Source organism: Melozone crissalis, unplaced genomic scaffold (assembly GCF_028551555.1).
Source record: "Melozone crissalis strain CALT ecotype California unplaced genomic scaffold, PUWL_Pcris_2 ptg000029l_1, whole genome shotgun sequence".
Classification (NCBI taxonomy): Eukaryota; Metazoa; Chordata; class Aves; order Passeriformes; family Passerellidae; genus Melozone; species Melozone crissalis.
Genome location: NW_026535807.1, coordinates 13,663,581 through 13,686,587, shown reverse-complemented (window position 1 = coordinate 13,686,587; position 23,007 = coordinate 13,663,581). Strand labels below are relative to the sequence as shown.

At 38.3% G+C, this 23,007-nt stretch overlaps 1 protein-coding gene across 9 annotated transcripts in view; it reads left to right on the top strand.

The window, feature by feature from the left end:
- Nucleotides 1–23,007, top strand: part of CACNA1D (calcium voltage-gated channel subunit alpha1 D) — a 168,952-nt gene that overhangs the window by 127,981 nt on the left and 17,964 nt on the right. For 8 of the 9 annotated variants that reach the window (XM_054281153.1, XM_054281156.1, XM_054281154.1 and 5 more), the window contains 10 exons: nucleotides 7,724–7,762; nucleotides 8,179–8,307; nucleotides 9,039–9,104; nucleotides 9,486–9,577; nucleotides 10,798–10,957; nucleotides 12,135–12,262; nucleotides 12,367–12,463; nucleotides 13,600–13,702; nucleotides 14,744–14,845; nucleotides 19,489–19,619. In XM_054281153.1, coding sequence (XP_054137128.1) covers nucleotides 7,724–7,762; nucleotides 8,179–8,307; nucleotides 9,039–9,104; nucleotides 9,486–9,577; nucleotides 10,798–10,957; nucleotides 12,135–12,262; nucleotides 12,367–12,463; nucleotides 13,600–13,702; nucleotides 14,744–14,845; nucleotides 19,489–19,619 — 1,047 coding nt within the window. The remainder of the gene's footprint in view (nucleotides 1–7,723; nucleotides 7,763–8,178; nucleotides 8,308–9,038; nucleotides 9,105–9,485; nucleotides 9,578–10,797; nucleotides 10,958–12,134; nucleotides 12,263–12,366; nucleotides 12,464–13,599; nucleotides 13,703–14,743; nucleotides 14,846–19,488; nucleotides 19,620–23,007) is intronic. The other variant, XM_054281157.1, reaches the window with a different exon arrangement.

Sequence of the window (23,007 nt, the reverse complement as noted above, 5' to 3'; positions counted from 1 at the left end):
GTGGAAAATAGAATATTTAATTTTCCCCAGTCCTTTTGCTTTTCATATCCTGCAGTAAATGCTTGGAAGTTTGAATTACTCTTAAAGTACTTGGAAAACTCTTTTACCAGAATTTTGTCTGATGGCCATTGCACATTATAGGTGTTTAGGCAACAGATTCACCTTGAAGTTGCTTCCTGGTATTGTGTTAAACCGTGAGAATCTCATGACTGACTGACTTTTGGAAAGAAAATGGAAGAGTGATGAGAGAACGTGGGAGCAGGATAACTTTATCCTGACCTTTAGATTTCAGACTGATTTTTCTCAGTTCTGTGGGGATGGATCTTCCTGTGAACTGAAGGAACCTGAGCTGACAGGGAGGGTCAGTCAGCCCAGAACTGCAGTGTCCCTTTGAGACTTTTCTTTAAGAATAATTATTCTTCATGGAGTTCATTTGTAAAAGCTGCATCTGATTTATTTTGATTGGGTTTTTTCCCTCTGTTTTGTTTACCTTAGGGTTTGTTTTATTTCCCCAGAAAAATTTTGCATTTAGACTTAGAGCTCAAGTATTTGCAATTTACCCACGATTTCCGTTCACAGTAGTACTGGAGTAGGTGAGCACAGTATTTGAGGAGAGTAAAACCACCAATCATTTAGAACAGCTTTCCCTCATAACTGCAGAAGGTATTTGACTGTGAGGAGGTTGAGGGATAGCTCAGAGGTGCTTCCATGGCCAAAGCAGATGTGTCTGTATTCAGCAGTGTTAATTGGACAGCACTCCTTGTAACTCTGAGCTGTCAGCTGTGAAGAACACTGGGATTTAGCAACTCCCACAGCTGTCTTGGAAATATTCTGGAGCCCAAGTAATTATGTCCAAGATAAGTGCACACCACAGTCAACAACCAGCACTGCCGTTTCTTAGTTTTCATGTTATTCTCACAAGAGAAAAAATGCTCATCTTTGATTTCTTTTACTTTTGCACAGCAGACTCTCTGTGTACTAAGCATTGTCTGTTCCTGGTCTTGCCACTTTTCTGTGCTTTGTTTGTGCAAGTCAAGACTGTATTATGGTTTCTATATATTTCTGGCCTTGATTTCCCATTTTCAACATGAAGCATTTAATGTTGCAGAGTTTCCAGGGAAATTTCTTAGATTTTTACTTTCATTGTTTTGATTCTACTGGACTATTCCTAATTGAGTAGTTGAGTGTAAATTTCTGTCATCCAAATCCAGTATTTCAGAATCTTTTCCTCAGTATTTTTTCAGCAGTCTGAATTGTGCTATTCCACCTGTATTTGTTATCTAAGGCTGGCAGTGATCCTGGGAAAGCTGCATCTCTGTTGAAATGCTAACGAGACTTTGTTTCCAATGGGATTTCGGAAATAAAGAAACAGCACCTGTGAAAATTCCTGCTATAGAAACTTCTTGAGCTGAGGAAGCTCAGCCTTGCTTGAGGGCTGATTTGGAGCAGGGTAAATCACCAGCACTGACAGAAAATCAGATCTTGTCACAGCTCTAATTGTAGGGGCAGAACCATCTAGATTGAGCAGTGCAAGGGAGACGTGAGTGTGAATATTTCACATCCTCAGTGTGAACTGAACATTGCTGTGGGATCACAGATGGGATTGTCCTGTGCTGTGGAAACAGCTCAGCCTCATCCTGACAGTGCACCTGGGGATGCTCAGGTCCTGTGCAAGGGCCAGTGAGCTCTTCTAGCCCACAACAAGCTTGCATCTGACCCAGTTTTTACAGGAGAATGGATTGGACTGTCTAGGTTACACACTGCCTTGATTTCCCTATTAAATACTGGAAAATAAATGTCGTCTCTTTTATTTTGCTAGTTTTTTAACCCTTTATAAGAATATATATGCTTCCCTGAGGCTGATTCTTCTGATCCAGTAACCTCCCATTTTCACATAATCCAGGGAATTACTATAGTTTGAATATTTTTGTGCCTGTGCAATTCAGTCTTTAATGTATTAAGCAATTTACAGGATTGCTCAGCATTCCCAAGGACTGGATCAGTGACCAACTCAAGAAATGAACCACCTCAGAGTAACATATATTTTGGAAATAAAATGTTATCTGTGATTATCTTTTTAATTTAATCTTTAATTTAATATCCCTTTCTTCAACCTCCTTCTTTTATGAACCTAATTGGTTTTCATGTTCATTTTATTTTTAGAAATTATTAGAGGCAAGTATATATAAGTAAATATACATGTGGTATAGCAATAAAAAAATTAAAATCACTACTAAAACCTATATAATTACTCCTGGGGTCTGTGGCCTTTGTTTTCAGAAACTTTCACATGTCATGCAAGATCCTGTGTGGTCATAGAAATGGTTCTTTTTCAATTAAAAATGCAGAGTAATGGTTGGCAGACACAACGTGTGGTCGATCCAATCTGGGAGAGGGGGTATATAATTATGAGAATGAGGGAGAAATAAATTGAAAATAAAATCTGAATAAATAAGTTGTTAAAAGGAAATAACATACAAGTTTCAATCTGGCCTGACTGTATAGAAATGACCTTATTTGTCAGCTCAGAAGCCATTTGGATGACCAACACTGAATGACTTGGAAGCATGATCACATTGTTGCAGTAGTGGTTGTGAAAGTTTTAATTCACATTTTTTATTTAAGTTTCTTTTACCATTCATGTGCTGCCAAAATGTTAAGAAAATAATGGAGAGTTCCATTTCCTCATCTTTTATGTAAATTATTAGTGCCATCTTTATAGGACTGATTTTATTCTTGACATAAAAAACCCTCTGCTGAAATAGGGCTTAAAGGAACAGCATTTATGTGTTCCTCCTGAGCCCCCCAGGAAAACTCATCTGCCTCAAATCTTGAACTTGTGCTTGTGTGGAGGAGTGGAATAAAGCCCCTGTCTGCCTCCTGTAAGAGATTCAGGATTCAACTTTGAGCAAGAGCAGTCCAATTTAGTTTGAGTACAACTTTATGCATCTCTATCATATGTTATAACTTGGGTGTTGGTGCTAGTAATTTGTATTTTTAGATACTGTTGATATGTTTAGTAAACTTTTGCAAACATCTCTCTTTAGGCTTAAGGGTAGCTCAGAAAACTGTGTTCTCATACAGCTTTGCTTTCATTAATGTGAATTCTTAGTGCAATATCAAATCTCTGCAGTGTTGTAATATCTAATTTGGAGCCAGAAATAATTTTTATTAGTTATCATATAATAACAAAATATTAATTGTGACTTTAGAACTTAAATACATCTTTTACAGTGGAAGAGGCACTTATAAAAATAGTTTCAGAGGCTTCTCACATTGACTTAAAATTTTAATAAATTAATGGCTATGGGCATTTGGTTCATGTTGAATAGGGAATATAGAGAGCATTGATAAGACAATGAAAATTTCTTGCTCACATCTGAATTGCAGTAACTATTCTCTGAACAAATCGTGTGTGTTTATGCACATGGACTCACAGCACACATTTCTGGAGATATTTTGGCAACCTGAATGTTTTGCTATAAATGCTATTGTCATCACGTGTGTTTGTCATTCAGATGCTTCCTTCTTTAATTATGGTGATGAGGACATTATCATCATGTGTCATTTGTTCTGACATACTCTTGGACCCTTTGGCACAATATGTAAAAAAGAAGCTTTTGACCAGCACCATTTACTAACATCACTGGTTTTCACCATGTTTATTTTTTGTTTAAGCACGGAGTTTGCTTCCAAGGCATGATCCAATCTGTTTCACACTGTTCACAGTTTGACACTGAAGTTCTTTATAGTCAGGATATTTATTTTTAACATTTGTTGCAAACATTTGTGTAACAAGGAGTTCCTGTTTAGGAAATGTGCTGAATTTTTCATAAGCAGCATTAGTACTTGACCAAAATTGGTAGCAGGTTGCAAACATTTTCATCAGTGAGTCAGAAATTCAGGTTGATCATTGGTTATATTATTTTGAGGATTTGGACTGTTTGAGGAAGAAAACTGTTGCACTTCAATTAAGTAAAAAAGAAAAATCATATTACTGCCTATTTGAAGTATTTAAGGATTGGCTCACATTGGCATGGTTGTGAAGTGCTTTGATGCCCTGGGTGTGACTGGTCCATGTCTGACAGAACAGGCAGAGCCATGAGGGATGTCTGTGCAGGTTCCCCTCACTGCAGGGTGTCTGTCAGCCAAGCAGGGAAAGCAGAAGTTGTCCATTTATTCCAGCTGTGACCATTGCCAGTCTTGTAGCAGACAGAAGCACACCTGCCACCTTAGGAATCACACAGTCCCAGTTTTTGGGGGACAAAAGAATCCCAGTAATGACCAGCCAGTCCCAAAGTGTTTGGAACCAAGCAGCATTGGTTGAAAATGAGGGGAAAGAGGAGGCTGGAGATAGATTATCTGACCAGGTAATTTTGATTACCTTATTGTCAGCAGATACCATCCCTCTGCTCAGCCTGCCCCCTGCAGTCCCAAGTCTATTCTAATACTTCCCTACAAGTACAAAATCAAAATGTGCCACCCTCTTATGTGTGTGTGTGCACGAGATGTCTCCAGTGCTGCAAATCAGGCTGGAGCTTGGGCACTGTCTGGTTTCCCCTTATCTGTAGGAAGCAGACACTCTGTTTTTGTCAGTCTGTCTGTTATTGTTGCTGAAGTTTGTCTTTATCTCAGTTTCCCATATCTGAGCATTGCTTCATGCTGGATGGACACATGTAACCATTAACTAACTTTGTCTCCCAGATGAGCATTTCCTTTATAAATGAATATGAATAATGTTTTCTTTTGTGGTGTATCACTACACTAGCTTCATTAAAATTGGTATTAGTAAAATAAACTAAGCTGCTGTATTATCAGAGGGAAATGCCAAAGAGGATAAAAAATTAGATGCACCCTAAGATGTCAAACCCAAAATGCTTGCCCAGTGATGAACACTTTCAGCTTCAGTAGGAAAACCTCCTCTTGTATCAGGAGTTCATGTTCTTACTTTGTTTCTAGATTTATCTTCACCTTGGCATTATTGTACAATTTGCTTTTTGTGAACAGAGTGTTTTTATTTTTCATTGCTGGCCTGCCCTTTCCAGTGTCCATAATGTGTGATTTCTTGCATATGACATCCTAAGACTCCCCAGCAGCATCAGATCAGCCATCAGAACCAGACAACTAGGATTTCTTAGTCCAAAGAAGCTGAGGAAGAGGGATTTGAGAGGGTAGTGTGCATTGGGCAGTCCTGGGCATACACCACTGTGCAAACACAAATCCCTTTAGTGACCTCCTGACAAAAAATAAAATGAGGGATCATCATTCCAGAGTAGCTACAGTAGAACTGATTGCATAGTTTAGGTAATCTGACCTCTGCATTTTTAAAAGTGAGAATTAAGTAATTACCAAGAGGGTTATATGTAGAAAACATTGTTTTTGCTCACTATTCCTTTTGAGATCTTTTTGTTCATAACCAAGTCATAATGCAAACTCATTAATTTTGCATTTGGAAAAGTGATTAAATGAAAATATGGAGGACCAAAGTATCCTTTTTCTGGTGTTATCTATCCCATCATATATTGCTATCCTAATACTCATGCTAACTTATTTGGGGCCCCATCCTGTTCCCATAAAACATAGTGGGAAAAATTCTCAAATGCCAACTCTGAAATTTTATTTCCTTTTTTAGTGTCAGTTTGTGATGATACTGTAATTTAATCTGATCTCTATCTGTCAAATACTATGTTCAGGTTTTGATCATACAAAATACTAAAGCAAATTAAGTAATTTGCTCACTATTTAAGAGAGTATCAAGCTCAACCTGAGTCAGTCACCAGAGATTAATAAGACATTTCAGGCTTCATCTGCAGAAGGTGTAATTAAATCTTTTTTCTTTAAAGTGTCTGATCAAAAAGATTTTTTTTTTTTTTTTTTGTGCTAAAAAGTCAGTAGCAGTGTGGGTCTGTGTGCACTGGTGCAGGTTTGGGATTGATTTAGGTAGGCAGCTTTGGAAGGTTGCTTCCATGACCTGTGATATTTTGACATTTATGGTGTTTGGGATAATGAAGTTTTTCCTTGATTATATTTTGATGATTTCATTTCAAATTGTTGAAATATACAGAGAATTTCTAATGAAGCAGTTGTCTTCCCTTAGCAGCAGATTTTCCATCTATTTTATATAAGTTCTTAGAAAGTTTAGATGTTGCAGCCAGTTTGACAAATACTCTGCTTGCTAAAGGTTAATAAGGACATCTGGGGTTTTATTAATTTATTGCATAAATTTAATAATAATCCTTTATACAGTTAAAAAATTCTTTGTTTCAGAATATATTGATATCCTGTCAGGGCAGTAATTTATCCATACATGACTTGCACATAGTTGAGCAAACCATTATTTTTACCTTTTTTCCCCCTAGTGATGCCTTTATATTGAAGTAGAAAGTAATAGAGAACACAATTAGTATTTTAATAATCATCCTATTTTTTAAAAGTACTACCTCTTGTTGCTTTTCTTTACAATAATAGGTTTGCATAATATATTTTCAACAGAACCAGCTCCTTTCTTTTCCTTTCCTTCTCCTCAAGTTCTATCTTGAGTACCAGCAGCCTGTGGGGTTTGAGTAGGTGGAGTGTGGCACTGAGTGTGGCTGGTGCTGGAGCAGCTCTGGGGTGGCACTGTGCTCATTGCTGCTCTGAGTGACAGCAATTGTTGAAAGGTGCCTCTTTAAAAGGAGGATATTTTAGGCAAGAGGGTAAGACTCATCACTGGGATCTAACATCCAGAATCCCTTTTTTTCTAGTGCTATAAATGTTTTTAAAGACGCTCCAATTTTGGAAGAATCTGCTGCGAGTTTGTCATCGCACAAGCAAGCACAGAACTTTGGTCCTTTAAGCTTTGCTGCCTGCTCTGAGAAGTGTGTGACCATTTAGGCTCTCAGGAAAGCTTCTTCAAAATCAGACAGAGAGAATAAAAGGAGAAAAGTGAGATGTTCCTCACAGCACACAGAGTTCCTCACAGTGAACAAGGAGCTGTGTGAGCCTTTCTGCTCCCTGAGGCTCCTGAGGGCTGCACAGATCTGTCCCAGAAGGATCAATCAAATCCTGATCCCTTTGTCCATGCCTGATCCTGCTCCCCCAGCTCAGGGAGGGAATTCAAGAGCTGCCTCCCTGCACTGCTGGGGCAGGCTCAGCCCTCAGGGCGTGGGGCTCAGAAATTTCTGTGTCCCTTTGTCCTTGTTGGGAGCCGAAACACCCAGAGCTCATCACTGAGCCACCTCAATGAATGCACTTTGCTGAGGAAGCTCCTGCTGTGGTATCAAACACAAATTATCTGACTCTGGTTAGATTCCAGTGATGGAGTCATTAATCTTCAAAAAGGGCAGAGCACAAAAGGACCTTGAAAGACCAGTTTGGCCCCAAAGCTTTGTTCTTCAGTTTTAGATGGGCTTCCTGCTATGATTTCATACAACCTGTGCAAATTGATGGCTAACTTTTTTGGCCTGCATAGGAGCAGATCTTTTATTCTGTATTTATTTTCCATTGAATCTTATAAACATGTTTTATACCAGCAATTTTTATTATGAGTCAGCCAACACGAACAGATAAGAGGATGGTTTAATAAGGGAATTAATATTTTATTCAGGACATATATTGTAGTTGAAATATGTTAATTCTCATTTAGAAATTTAAAAATGTTCTTAATTTTGCTTATGGTTAAGCTAACTTAACTTTTTTAATATTTTATTTGATTTTAATATTTAATGTTCTTAATTTCTTAAAGCCAAAGCCAACTGAAACAGTCACAACTGATGAGTCTGGGGTAAGATCAGTAAAGTGACCCCAGTGGTTTTACCTATACTTGAGTTTATTCTTTTTACCATGTCTTTTTTCCACCAAGTTTTTCTGTATTTTTCATTCCTGTCTGACTGCAAAGGTGTTATGCAGTGGTTTGCATCCATTGTCAGTGTTCTATTGGAGTCTATTACAAACAAACCCAATATGATCCTATTAACAAACCAGAAAACTTGGAAATGCATGTGGTGTGTGAAGCATTTCTACAGGTCCTGTGTTTTCAGCATGTAATTTTTCCTTTCATACCATGGTTATCAAGGTGAACAGGCTCTTGAGATACATTTCCAAATCTTACCTCTTCCACCTTTGCATTTTATGTTGTTTTTCTGGAAGTGTTGCATGTTTGAGTTTGTATTTGGTTTGACTTCTCCTGATGCTCTTCAGAACTCTGAGGACAGCGCTCGGATCTCCATCACCTTTTTCCGTCTCTTCCGTGTGATGAGGTTGGTGAAGCTGCTGAGCAGAGGAGAAGGAATCAGAACATTGCTCTGGACATTTATCAAGTCATTTCAGGTTAGCACAAGTTATTTCAATTTGCTTTATAATTACAGCCATTTATACACCAAATTATATGAAGAAATACCCTGTAAAACACAAAAATATTTTTAAGTTAATCTTATCAATAAGGACATATTTAAATATATTTGCATACCAATGCCAAAATTATTTTCACCAATTACTTCTGGGAGTCTGAGGGTCATTCTTTGTCATTTAATATCAGCTGTTACTGTGAGGTTTTGATGGTACTTCCAGAAAAATATTTGACATATTTAAAAGGGATGTGATAGATTTGACATACATACATCTCATGCTTCCACACTTTTTTATTAGATGACTGCAAAAGAAGAATTTAACACATATTTTACATAAAACCAATTTCATAAGTGAAATAGATACATGAATCATTGCTCCTGGAAACTGATGAATGTGAAGTTAATGAAACTCTGCGACTGTATAGAACAAAGTATCTTTGTGTTGTCAGAATCAGTTATGAAGTAAAATTAAAAACACTAAAGATGATCCTTCCCTCTGGATTGCTGGCAGAAGTAATTTAAAATACAATGAAGATGATACACATTGCATGCAGCAAAGTTTTAAGAGTGACAGGTAATAACATTTTAAGCACTTGCATAGGAAGAAAAACCTTGGAAAAGTCTGTGTTGAACAGAGAAATTACTTTTGCAAATTGAAATAGAAATGATGGTGTGAGATTATTAAAAGACAATGCACCTGTCCCTTTCTAGGCCCTGCCTTATGTTGCCCTTCTGATAGCCATGCTGTTCTTCATCTATGCTGTCATTGGAATGCAGGTAATTAAAGATTTTTTAGCACTAAACAACAGTACAGATTTGTCTGAGACTTGTTTCTTAAGTTGCTTATTGAAGCATTCCTTTGATTGTTGTGTTATGTATAAGGCAGAGCTTTCAGAGCAATGGAAAAATCTTTATTTGGCTCTGATTTTCTTGATCAGGAAATTCCAAAAGACACAAGAGAAGAACTTGGTGTGCTGCCTTTTTTTTCCTTGTTTATGTGATATATTTATTGCACTTATATATAATGAAAAATCTAAAGTGTAATAAAAGTGTTTTCGTGACATTTCATGCATCCTGAAGGAAGTTTAGATTTCAAGGTCTACACCCTCTGACAGCACAGGTCACTGGAATGAGAGTCAAAATTCTGGTTTATTGTAGGTATTTGGAAAAGTGGCCATGAGGGACAACAATCAAATAAACAGAAACAACAACTTTCAGACTTTCCCCCAAGCTGTGCTGCTTCTCTTCAGGTGAGCAAACCTTAACTCTCACTCATTGCATCCCATTTCACTGATCTATGAAAAATGTGCAAAATGTGTTTGCAAGTGAGAATCAGTTCAGCTCAACGAGCCCCTCCTGTTTGTGAGTGAGTGTCCTTTGGCACAGAGGGTTCTAAGGAGGGGATACAGAGCTGAACTCCTCTCAGCCCCTGTGAAACTCCTCCTTGGGCAGTGTTCAGAGTCCAAACCTGCACCCAGACATCAACCTGCCTGAGCATGGGGAAAGATGCAGAGGACTCTGCCCTTACTGGTGGGGTATTTAGAAGTGCCACTTGTGTGATAATTTGAAGAAATGAAAAGCTATTGCAAACATTTGCTGGAGGGGGTGTAACTTGCAGGAGGGAAATACCTGATGAGCAATAGGAGAAGCTTCCTGATGGTGAAGGCAGCTAAATCTGCATGGTGGTGGGAGGATTATGGGATTTCCATCTCTGGAGAATTTAAGAATAAGGCAAACATATGCCAGGAGAGTTTCAAAATGTCCTGGAGCAAGGAGAGAATGACATGGGACAGGGATGCCTCTAAAGGTGACGGCCTTGAGCTGTCTCTTGCCTGAGATTCTGTGATTCAGCTCCTGTGCATTGTTACTCACCTGGCTGGAAAAACTGGCAGGACATTCCTGGCACCAAAGGCATCACCCACTGAGATCTAAGTCCCTTTATGCCTTTGACACCAGGTAATGAACACAGCTAAAGATGTCATAATTATGTAATTGTCTTTTAAAAATTTGAAATTGTGGGACTGCACACAGGCTTTATGCAACTGTGAAAAAAACCCCAATAGCAGCAATTAGAGAGAGGCATTTCTTCAAACACAGGAGAAAGTTCATCTTTTACAAATATGTACTTAGAAATTTTATTACCGATTTTCATACACAACACTGCTTTTGTACACAGTAACTCCACTGCAATAAGTACTTAACTTGTAAATCACAGTTTGGGGTTACAGTTTTATAGTTACAGTTTTATCTGCAAGCCTTTATACAGTATCTTATAAAATGTGTCTGCAATGTCAGATTATGCTTGTCAGTTCTAAAACTTGCTCTACACTTTTCTTTAATTAGTTCCTTTGAAATGTTCATAGTCAGTCTTCACATTTGTGCTTGTATACATGTGTACAGAATGTAACAAATTTATTTTGAATGAATCTTGATCAAATAATGCTGAGTTTATCTCTGTGGTGTTTTGAAGGTGTGCAACTGGAGAAGCCTGGCAGGAAATCATGCTGGCATGTTTGCCTGGAAAGCGCTGTGATCCAGAATCTGATTATAATCCTGGGGAAGAATACACATGTGGAAGCAATTTTGCCATCATTTATTTTATCAGTTTTTACATGCTCTGTGCATTTTTGGTGAGTTTAGCTTGTGCTTACTAACAGCAATGAGCTTTGACATTTTAGGTTTCTTCTGAATGAGGAGTAGAGTGTTGAGAATATGACTGAAAATCCCATGTCCAAAATATTTTGGCAAGGTTATATTTTTCCATATAGAGTCTTAAATCCCATATTTTCTATCCATTTTTTACAGTGAGAGTGGTGAAACACTGGCACAGGTTGCCCAGAGGGGTGGTAGGTGACCCCCATCCCTGGGAATATCTAAAGTTTGGTTGGACAGAGCCCTGAGCATCCTGATCCAGCTGAATGCAGGGAATGGGTATAGATGACCTTTAGAGGTCCTTACCAACCCAAACTATTCTATGATTCTCAATTCCCATGTGTGAGGGTTTCTTCTGACTGCTCACATGTGCAGGGTGGTTGGCTGCATGTTTGAAAGCTGAGTTAGCAGTCTTTTCATAGCTGTTATTTCATGCATTTCTCAATGGTGCCATTAAATATTCATTGGTAAGGGAGGTGCAATTCCCATGACTGAGCAGTAATGCTGTTTCTTTTGTTTAAACTTGTCAGAATTTGGATTTGCATCTCTACAAGTGTCCTCATGTGTGGCACATGAGATGTGAACAGTGAACTTTCACCCTAATCTGTGGCAGAAATGGATTATTTGCTGTGAAATAATCATTGAAATATGTTTTTCCTCAATGCTGGTGTCTGGTATAAGCTGATTGATTTGTTCTATTCACAGTAATTGTTTCCTTGCAAAAGGAGAGCGGTCCAACAAAATTCTGTGAATTGATGTAAACACATGTTCTGTTGCTCTCTATCACCTTCTGTTTTAACAAAATGTATTGTCTTGAAATTGAATCCTATTCCTGAGATACACATGGTGTCAAAATGTGTGTATTGGATCCATTCTTAAGTTTGGTGTAGTGAGATCTGGAAAACTGAGGAAGAGAAACAAAACTGTGTTGTAGCCTATGTCAAAAAACTGAGTACTCTAAAATACCATGTTCTTGTTATGTCATTATTTGATAGACTTCCATTTAGTTAAATGCAAATATTTTCAGTGATATTTGATGATATTTGCCAAAAACTATTGATTTACTCGAGTTCTTAAGCTACTACATATTAAAGTGATAAAAATTCAAAATAATCAAGGAAGATTGTTCTTAATTACTTTTTAATTTTTTTTTAGATTATAAACTTATTTGTGGCTGTCATTATGGATAATTTTGATTATTTGACACGTGACTGGTCTATTCTGGGCCCCCATCACTTGGATGAATTCAAAAGAATATGGTCAGAATATGACCCTGAAGCAAAGTAAGTTAGATCATTTCTCTGACACAATTTATTTGGTAAAAACAAGCAGAGCAGGGTGTATATTTTGGGAGTGGATGTTTGCTCACTGCTGTGTGTTGTTCTAGGGGAAGGATAAAGCACCTGGATGTGGTGACATTGTTGAGAAGGATTCAGCCACCGCTTGGTTTTGGCAAGTTGTGCCCTCACCGAGTGGCCTGCAAGGTGGGTTCCACCTGATTCTGTCTGACTGCAAGGGGATAGACCAGGCTGGAGTGAATAACAGTGTGCAACAATATGTAGCAGCAAGTGAGAAAACAGAAAATTAATGGGAATTTAAAATGATATTGAATCTTTAAGGGAAAATGTGTAATTTTGATAAGGATTAGTGGCATTTAATGTAAAAGTTGAAAAGCAATATAAAGGAGCTGAACGATTGTTACATTATTTGATGGCTTCAGAATTATGGATATTGAGATTTTAGCAATTTCATTGGGAATAAGATCAAATCTGTTAAGGATTGTTACAAAGTGCTGTCATTTGGATTCTTTGTATATCTGTTTTATAAATAGGTAAAGTTGACATATAAACCTCTGGGCTGGAATTCAATGTCACAAGGCATACTTAAAGCAAACCTCTGTCTATATGCTAACATCAATTATTCATTTAGTAATGCTTTTAAACTAGAATAGAAGAAAATCCAAGTCAGACATTAGGAAAAGATTTTGATAGCTGAAATTGTGTCCTTTTGGCAGCCAGGGTCACAGCAAAGCTGCTCTAGAAGGAGAACTCTGGTGCAAGGATGGACTGACCCAAAGAAAAAAGCTCCTTTCCCAGCAGTTATGAGTAGTTGGCATAAGTTGGCATAACATTAATGAGGAGTTACCTGAGGAATGAATGGGCTGGGACAGTTCAGACCTGGTGCTCTGGTTCTTTATGGAGCATGAGGAACCCCTGGGGAGCCTGGGACACAACTGCAGCTGGAGTGGGTGCCCTCAATAACTGCTTTTGTCCTTAGTACTGGCACAGTGGGACTCAGTCAAAAACTGGGATTCAATGTTTGAAAGTTAGCTCATTAAATAGCTCAAGAAATCTTCTGTACACTTTTAACTTGTGTATAAGCATACATGTCATTAAAATCAAAAAGAAGCAATGTTTTTCTTAATTACTGCATATTATACACAGGTAGGATGGAAAACTCAACTTTGTTTTGAAGAACTTAGATAATTTATGTTCCTCTCAGTAATACTATTCTTTGAACTCATCAGCTTTTCAGAAATTAGCATTACAGGAGTTGTTTGTTTTTTTTTTTTTCCCAAAGAAAGCAGCATCAACATTTGTTTTCCTTTTCTCATTTTCAGAGGTTAGTAGCCATGAATATGCCACTGAACAGTGATGGGACTGTCATGTTCAACGCTACTTTATTTGCTTTGGTTAGGACTGCTCTAAAGATAAAAACAGAAGGTAAGATTCTTCACTGTAAAGCCTTCACTGCCATTGTCAGCACAGTGAGGAAAAGTGATAATTTATTTCTTTTGTTGAGTAGGACTGCCTTGGTTTCATGGGATCTGATTTGCTTTTGTCTCATGGATTGTGTTCACTGTTGGTAGGAATGATTTGCTAGAAAACAGAAGGAAAGGGATAGTGAGGCCAGAGCCCAAGATACTTCAGAAATTATTCTGTGTTTTCATCTGGTCAGATAAAAATGTGCAGCACTGGCACAGCAGAAGTTTTACTGCAAGAAATGAATGAATTTCCCTTCCTGCCCAAATAATTTCCCTACCTGCTCCTTCCTCACTACCTTCTAGCTCAGTGCCTTGGATCCCACAGTGGTGCAACTTTTGCACACTTGAGAGCAACATTCCCACTCTGGTTGAGGCCAGTTCTGGCTGGGTTGAATGAATTTCTCTCATTTACATAAAGAGGGAAAGGTTTTTAAAGGTAGTAGAATATTTCAAAGATCTTTCTACTTTTACATATTTTTCAAGTTTTCTTTCTATCTTTTACTGCTTTCAGTTCTGGGTTCTGCTGGCAGTAACAAACTTAGATTAAGGCACCTCAGGCGTTGCTGTGTGAACAATGCAAGAGATGAAATGCTGCTCACTAAGTTGTTTGAACATCCAAACCTGTACAAATGAGTAATTACTGTGATCAAGTAAATAAAGGCTCAGCTTTGCTTCAAGGAAGAAGTGGCTTGTAAAGAAAAAGTCATCACTTTTTGGACAATTTAAGCAGAAGGAGTGACAGAGTGAGGCCAAAGTTTGGAACTCACCTTTGATCTTTGCACTGCGCCAGGGCTGGATTTCAAAGCACCAGGAATTTGCTGTCTTATGCGCTTTTTCTCTTTAGTTGTGGCATTGTTGCTACATCACATAGCATGGGCTTGCCCCAAAGGATCTCTATCACAGTCTTTAATGGTATACATCTCATTAATATCCAAAGCATCATTCACTGCAGCTGATAACCATAATTACCACCCTCTGTTTTGCCATTTCCTTGCCACAGGTAACCTGGAGCAAGCCAATGAAGAACTTAGAGCAGTCATAAAGAAAATATGGAAGAAAACAAGCATGAAATTGCTTGACCAAGTTGTCCCTCCTGCTGGCGGTCAGTCCAATAAACTCTGCCATGTGCTGTTCTCTGTGCTTGTTGGTCTTTCTAGAGTGTCAGCAACCAAAGGAATAAAACTGCTGAATTTTGCAATTATAATGTGATTTAAGGACTACAAAAAATAGCAAGATGAATATTGAGGCAATGATATCCTATTGCAATAGGCAATGTATAGAGGATTGATAAATGAAACTTAGATCAAAGTGAGAGAGAAAGGAAAATGTTATGCTGATTTTCTTGCTTGAAAAAAATACCTTATTAGATCTAAATATAGTCTTGATTTCTAATCATTCAGCAAAATAAACTAGCTTGATTTCAATGCATTGAGCAAAACACCATGTTTTGTACTATGCTACGTTATAGCTTATTTTCTTGTATGTTGAATACTTCTGAGAGGAAAAATTATAATGCCAGCTTAAATTTTTTTTTTGCTAAATTAATAAAGCAAGAAGCTAAATTATCTCAGTTGCACTTGTTTAAACCAGAGCCATTCCACAGGTGATGGCAATGGTTCAGATTTATGCTGATAAGACTGAGATATAAATGTGACCCATTTAAAGAGATATCTGATTTCTAGTGACACCAAACATTTGTGAGAACTACAAGGCACATTTATTAAATGTTCTTGCGTGCCATAAAATGACATGTCAGTATCTCTCTTTGTAAATATATATATTCTGATATATATATTTAGCCTTTTTCAATATATACATTTTTATTAATTCGCTCTAGTGTAGGTTTAGGTGACTGTTTTCTACTTGCTTTTTCAAGTTTTAAAGGTGCAGGATCTGTCTCACTGTCACTCATAGCCAGGGTATATTTACCCAGACATCCAATCCTCAAATCCAGTGTAATCCCCTCGTGTTTGTTGAAGTTTATTGTACCTTCACAGCTTATGGCAGCTCCCAGGGCTGCTCAGACTGCAGCCCCTGGCCCTGGAAGGGGATGCTCAGTGCCAGGAGGAGGAGCACAGCCTGCACTGCTCTTGGCACCACTCAGCAGCAGCAGCTCTGTGGCTGGAGGAGCCAGCCTGTTGGTGGGGTGGCTGCTGGATAATAGTGTGAATGAAGCCAAAAATCTGGCTAAATTGACTCTCCAAAGGGGAACTGATACTGCACATTTAAAACAAATTTTGTGTTCTACTCTGTTGTTTTTAGCCTTACACCTAAGTGCTTGCATGGCATAGATGAATCGCTTTGTTATTGTTGTAACTCTGTGCTTGAGCTTTTTCTGCAGCCTCTGTTCCTTTCAACTATGAGTCTTTCCGAATATTCTGAAGCAATTCTGTTTTAGGGTGGTGGCATGGAATTAGTGTTGCCTCTTGCCAACTTTATTCCCCTACATTTTTATTGAAATAGAGACGCATGCTTCAGAATAGCGAGCTCTGCCTGCCTAAATCAATCTGACAAAGAACCTGTACAGATGACATTCCTAGAACTAATCCCACCTAGTGATTCACTCTTAACTTCAACTTCATTTCATTGCTGAGTATAAGCTGTGTATTTATTTTCAGCTATACTAAAATTCATTGCTAAATGTTTATTCTGCAAATGTAGCTCTTCAGTGTAGCTGGAAGGATGAAAACCTGTGTGCTCAATTGATAGGAAATAGGATGGCTTTGGCAACCCAGTATAAATGGGAATGGGTTGAGAATTCCTGCAGATTTATGAGTTTTCAATTCCAGTTTACTTTGTTCCTCTGTAGACCTTGTTATGATTTACCTGAAAATTGAAAATATTGTAAACCACCTAGAAAAAAAGAGGAATACGGCTATTTTACATTCATATGCCATAGGAGTGTAAAATAGCTTAGTGTACAGCAAAAATCAGTTTTGATGTTTAATATTCAATGGAAAATTGTCTGTGAATTAACACCAGTGACAGCTGATAATAACAATTTCCCAAGAGATGGAAAATTCTCTTCAATATGAATCAAAAAACCATTCAAATTCAATATGTTAAAATCACTCACACTTAAAATTATTGAGAGGTGCCGTTTATAACAGCTTGCTCCAATATTACTTGTGCTGATATTACTGAATGCTGGGTCCTTTGTGTGTCATGGCCATGTCTCCAGAACACTTGTTTGCAGAGCAGAATGAAAATAATCCATGTAGTAGATGTTTTCCCCCCTTGGATTATAAATAGATGCACTGGAGATAAACAGTTAATTCTTAGTACTGATAAAATAACTATTATAACTCAATGAGACTGTTAATAGTTAGCAACATGTTTTCATTGCAGAAAGGTGAAACTGCTTTGCAAAAGCATAGAATGTCAGTCAAATGTTTGATGAATGAGACTAGAGAGTAAGAGAAATACATAAAACTCACTAAGGACTCACCTAAATTCTCTAAACTTCCCAGTCTCCTCCCATTTAATGCTTCCTAGTACCTTTTGCCTCTTCCAAGAGCTTCCTTTTGAAGTAATTGCTACTGCTGTCACTAACTGTAATTAGTGATTTGTCTGTTCTGTGGTCAGTTATGCTTAGCTGCCTTCCTATGGCTGTCTGTACCCGGCTATTTGTGTGTGACCCAGAAAAGAGACCAAGGATGGCTCCCCTTGGCCAGGCAGCAGCTCCTGTGTGCTCGTGTCTGCAGTCCCCCTGGCTGTGCCTGTGACATGGACAGGCACCCTGGGGACACAGCCAGCCCTTGGCACAGTCAGCAAACTGGCAGTGCCTTTGTCTGAGGTGCTTATGAACAATTGGTGAATGTTCAAAGTGACCAGTGGGGGCTCTTTCTGCCCCCTGGTGTGTCCCGGGTGGTGTCACTCAGGCACAGTCAGTGGTGGGGCAGTGTGTGGCCTGATGTGACCATGCTGAGTGCCACCACAGCAGTGTGTGTCACAGCCAGTCTGTCACTTCTGTGCGCCTGTTCTCTCTGGGAGCCATTTGCTAACTCGCTTCCTTAAAAGCTCTATTCAATTACTTGGAATGAAATAGTCTGAGGGATGGGGAAAGGCTTATCTGGGGAGTTAAACCAGAGTTATGCTGCAGATCAGTGGATTTGTCTAAACTAGGGAAGGCAAGTTTGCATTACATGCTGTGTAAGAGATCTCATCCTAATACAATGCTCCATTAGTCTCCTGAAGAGCTGCAAAGGAAGATTACAGGTGAAAATCAAAGCAAATGTTCACAAAAAGTTTATTAATGAGATTCATGAAGTCAATGGAAAAGATTTTTATTGCTGAGATGGAATCCATAGGCTGGTGAGCTTTCCTTGTGAGGTGTTTTTGTTATTTCCTGCTAGTTCCTCCTTTCCTGGCAGGCCTGGGGGGCTCTGACCCTTGAGGGGTTGTCAGAGTTTGGCAGAGCAGGCTCTTTAATACACTAAGACAATTCCTGCAACAGACTGGTCTCCCAACCAGTATCTCTTGAAGCAATTGTAATAACTATTTTTGTTTTGATAAATTTAAAGACAAACTGTTGAGAGAAGACATTCTGGGTGCATTTTCACTGCAACTAAAGCCTGTTGTGCTTTCTCACATACATACAGCCCATTTCAGACAAATTATAATGAGAGGAGCTGATTTTGCATAGTAGAGGTTTCATTTTGAGATAAATTTAATCAGAGAGGTAAAAATAGATTTGAAAAGTATTATCCATTGTCCACACTTCATTTTAATCAAATGTTTAGAAAAAGCCCATGGTTTCTAATAGGAGTGTGTTAAAATGTGTCTGGGCTTGTTAGATTTTAATGCTCAGTCAAGCCATGACTGGACAGAAAACAGCTGATGCCAAAACCACACCAGCCCCTCTTTATGTGCTACAGGAACCAGAAATCCTGTTGCCAAAATCTACATCTGGATACTGAAAAACATGGGTTGATTGGACGGTACACCAGAAAGGGAAATGGAACTTCATGTCAGATAATCTAGGGAAAAAAACTGTGTGACAACAAAAGCAATGTTTTTGAATAGAAAACTATTCCTAGTTTTCTGGCAAGCATTAGTCGCTGAGAGATCAAACTTGCCCAGCTGAATGATTCAATGGACTCATGAACAGCCCCATTCATTCTCAACCTGCTATGAACCAGGAGATTTTGGTGTCCTCACAAGGCACCTGCCTTTGGAAACTTTCGAATTTGGATTTTGTTCACAACAGTGACTCTGTAAAAATGCTACATTTTACTGCCCTGGCTGTTTGCCTGTTGTTTGAATTGTACAAAATTCACTGATGGAAGTTATTTTCTTTCCTTTCAGCATTAAAGAACTGAGTCAATAAATACACTGACAACAAAATTTGGTTCAGCAAGGACAAAAAAAGGCAGAGTCACTCTTATGAACATCAGTGTATGTCAGACATAGTAGATTTTATTAAATCTGTTTACTCTAAGTAACTAAAGCCGGTACTTCAGCTTCTATGTATATACAAACACATTTATGGTTTTGGTAGAAACTTACTTAGAAGTACACAAGTCTTGGTAAAGTATTGAATTTTCTCTTTTATTAGGATGAGTTCACTTAACTGACTGCACAAAGCTGCTTGCTGAAACATTGCTTTTGAGCCCCTGCCAGGCTCCATTGTTGGAAGCATAGTCCCTGTTGCACCCATCACATTTCCCCCAAATCAGATGTGAGTGTACAGGCTATTGCTAAATGTGCTGACTTGGGAGAGATCTGTCTGGTCTGTTCATTTAGATGATGAGGTAACCGTGGGGAAGTTCTATGCCACCTTCCTGATACAGGACTACTTTAGGAAATTCAAGAAACGCAAAGAACAAGGACTGGTGGGGAAATATCCTGCGAAGAACACCACCATTGCCCTGCAGGTGATTGTTTTATGTTTTTAACTAACCATTTTGTGAGCTTACTTGCAATAGCAGGTAGATGAATGTTGGTGATTGTGCAGTGCTGCCAGGATTTTATTTAGCTGGGACACTTTTGGCCCTTATTCATCAGAAAAGTAAAGGCTAATCCTGCTGTTCTGTCTAAAACAAGGTAAGTGCAAAAACTTATTCTCTATGGATTGCTCAAACAGTAGCAGTTGTTTTGAAATTTCTTAGCAAGTTTATCAGGTAAATCACAGTCTAAAGTTGCTGATTGCATATTGGATAAATAAAGACCTGAGCTATCATTTATGTTCTTGGTTTTGCTTTAACTGTTCGATTTCTTGTGTACCTGAAATGCTACAAGCCCATTCTCAGGGAACTTCCTACCGTGCATTATCTCATAGTAATTAGGTTTTTATACAGTACCATTTTTCTTAATTCTCATTTTTCTTTTTATTTTCCACTTATGATATGGTGAAATATCTTCCTATTTTTTTATTATTTGCAAATTCTGAATTTTTCATCCATGAATTTATATCATAGGAAGTATTAACATACTGCATTAATGTCACACACTTCTGTCTATCTCTTAAAACAAGCTAACACATGGAAACAAGGACAATAGATTTGGCCTTCTGTCTCTCAACAGGCCTGCAGCAAGCAGTCCATAAAGTACATGTGATCTAAAGAGCAAATTCTGACAAACTTCTTTCCGCTGGTACCTTTGTAGAATGAACTTTGAAACAGGCAAATGGAAAGCTGTTCTCAAATAATTCCAGACATCATGCACTGCACCATTTTTATTGGATTGGGACTTTGTGAATTTCAGTTAATGATTAGCAGATTGCTACAAACTATAAATATATTTGTTTCTGATAGCTTTTTATTCTGATGCCAAAATTTAGGACTATGTTTAGAAAATCCCTTCCTAAAAGAGGAGAACTGTGTTAACTTGATTCAGATACTGTTTGTTAAAACCCTGTTGGTTTGTATTTCAGTTTAGCAAAATGATCTTTGCTGTGTTAAATGGGTGATGTGTTTCATTCCCATTTCCTAAGAAAGTCTCTGCTGGCAGCTCTGATTGCCATTGTGCTCCAAATCACCACCAGTGTCAGAGATGCAACAGGCAGGGGAAGATTCACCACAGTCCTTGCTATGGGTTTGTGCCTGCATGGCTTGGCAGGGATGTATTAACTGTATTTACACACAGGAAAGAAGAAAAAAATTATTGATAATGGAACTGATGAAAAGGCTGTAAACAGTTGAGAGGGCAGTGAAAGTTGTTGGATTTTTAGGCAGGCCTGTTCAGACTTTTTTATTGCAGAAGCATTTGAGCATAAGGAGGTCAAAGTTGGTTTTGAGGCTCAGTATTGCAGGTTTCCACTTGTGTTTTTGAAATTGCACCCATAACAATGTAGAGAACCACTGAGCTGTCAAATGTGAGTGTGCTCTCCTGTTTATTGTCAGACTGCTCCTTGTTCAATGACTGAGGGCAAGATGGAACTGGAAAGACTCACCTCTTCTTCTCTCATTAGGAAAATATTTTTCAATTTAAAAAACGACCATGAATCTCCACTAGAAATCTGCAAAGACCTATGGGATTTGAGGCATGGAGCCTTTTTTTCTGATTAAAACAATGTTATTGAAATGACCCAGGCCAGTAAGTGGGGAGATTGTTGCTTCCTTTTTTCCCATCTTCCTCTTTTCTGCTTTTGTCTTTCTAAGAAATCAGTAGGAACTCAACTTGATTGACCAAATAAAAATGGAAAAACTGTTCCAAAGAGACCTGAAACCTGTGGGTAGAACAAAAAGCCCAGTCAGGCATATAAATGAATAATATAATTTTGAACTGGAAGCTGCAGCATGTCAAATTCAAAGTCCTAATTCTGTGCTTGTTAGAACAATTACTTATGTGAGGATACAGCTTTAAACAGAGCTGGATATCATGCTGCAAAATCCTTAAGCAAACCAGCAGATAAAAGCAATGCCACCTGTTCCAATTTGTGTCAAAAGCCATAGGAGCCATAAATGCTCTTGCACTTTTGCTGATACCTGTGACTTTCTCTTGGGGTGAATGAACTGGTTAATTAGTGAAGAACATGGTTATTAGGGATCTAATAAACCCTGCAGTTCCTGCATTATCTAGCCTGGCTTTCCTTATCTCTTGCAAGAGAGGAAGAAAACAACCTGCTATTCTCTTCAGCTATTTACAGTCCTTTCCTAACATTTGAGTGAAGCAAGAGGTGAGTTACAGTTTTATAATCCTGCTGGTTCCTACAGTTGGCCATGTCACACTTTCCTGCCCTCAGAGAGTAAACAGCTCCTGTGAGAAGGCTCCTGGTGACAGAATCCTCTGTGTTTTAATTCAAAGAGCAGCTGTTGGGGAAAACATTAATGGATGTTGCCATTTTCCCTGTTTTATGAGACTGAAACAGCCTTTTTAAAACATAGATAAATCTTTTGCCCTCTTTTATTCCTCATGCTCAGGAGGCTGGGTTTTTACAATAATTTCATTCAGTACTTTTGAGGATACTGAAGAGAAATCCTGTAAATGTCAAATGGCCTAAGGTCCTGTTTTTCCAAGGGAATTACACTTTAGGGTTTTTTTTAAACTAGTCCTTTACTTGTAATCTAGGATATTAAATTGGATGCCTTGCTTTTAGCTAAAACTTTTAAAAACATGTACTTCTTGTGCTGCTGTCTCTGATAGAATGACTTGTGTGAATATAGGCAGAAAAGTGATGCAAAATAATAACTTTTACATGCAAGATAAAAAGGGTTTTTAGGACTGCAAAACAAAATCTCCACAATATTACAACTAGAGTTCCAAGTCATAAAAATAACATTTGCAGCAAGAAAAACACTTCTAGAAGAAGTGTAGTATGAAAGACAGGGAGCTATCCACACTGTCTTCAGTTAGCTTAAGAGAATTGCAAAACACAGGGTAAAATTCTGTGGGCTCAAAAAGTCCAGTCAGGCTTTCTGGTGGCCTACAGTAGTTGTTTTAATGAGTTCTGTTTCAGCAGGTGTGGGAATAAATCTTCCCTTGGAAGCCACGTTACTTAGCTAAAGATCCAGCCTGTGCACTCAGGAAGGCAGAATGACCAAGGAGCATGAGTGAAAATATTGAAAATACTGTTCTTAGAAGATGTTATCTTCAGAGAGACACCGGGAGCATTTCATTTCAGGGTGATTGAACACTAGAATATATAGAATAGGGGTTTTATGTCATTAAGACTTAGGCATTTTAACACATGGAGCTGAAACTTGCCTGAGTTTTGTTATATGAACCCAAAACTTTGTGAACTGTGTCACAAGAATGTCCCTGGCAGCCCCCTCATGTCTGGGGGCCAGAACCTCCACCCAACCCAATAAAGAAAGCAGGTCC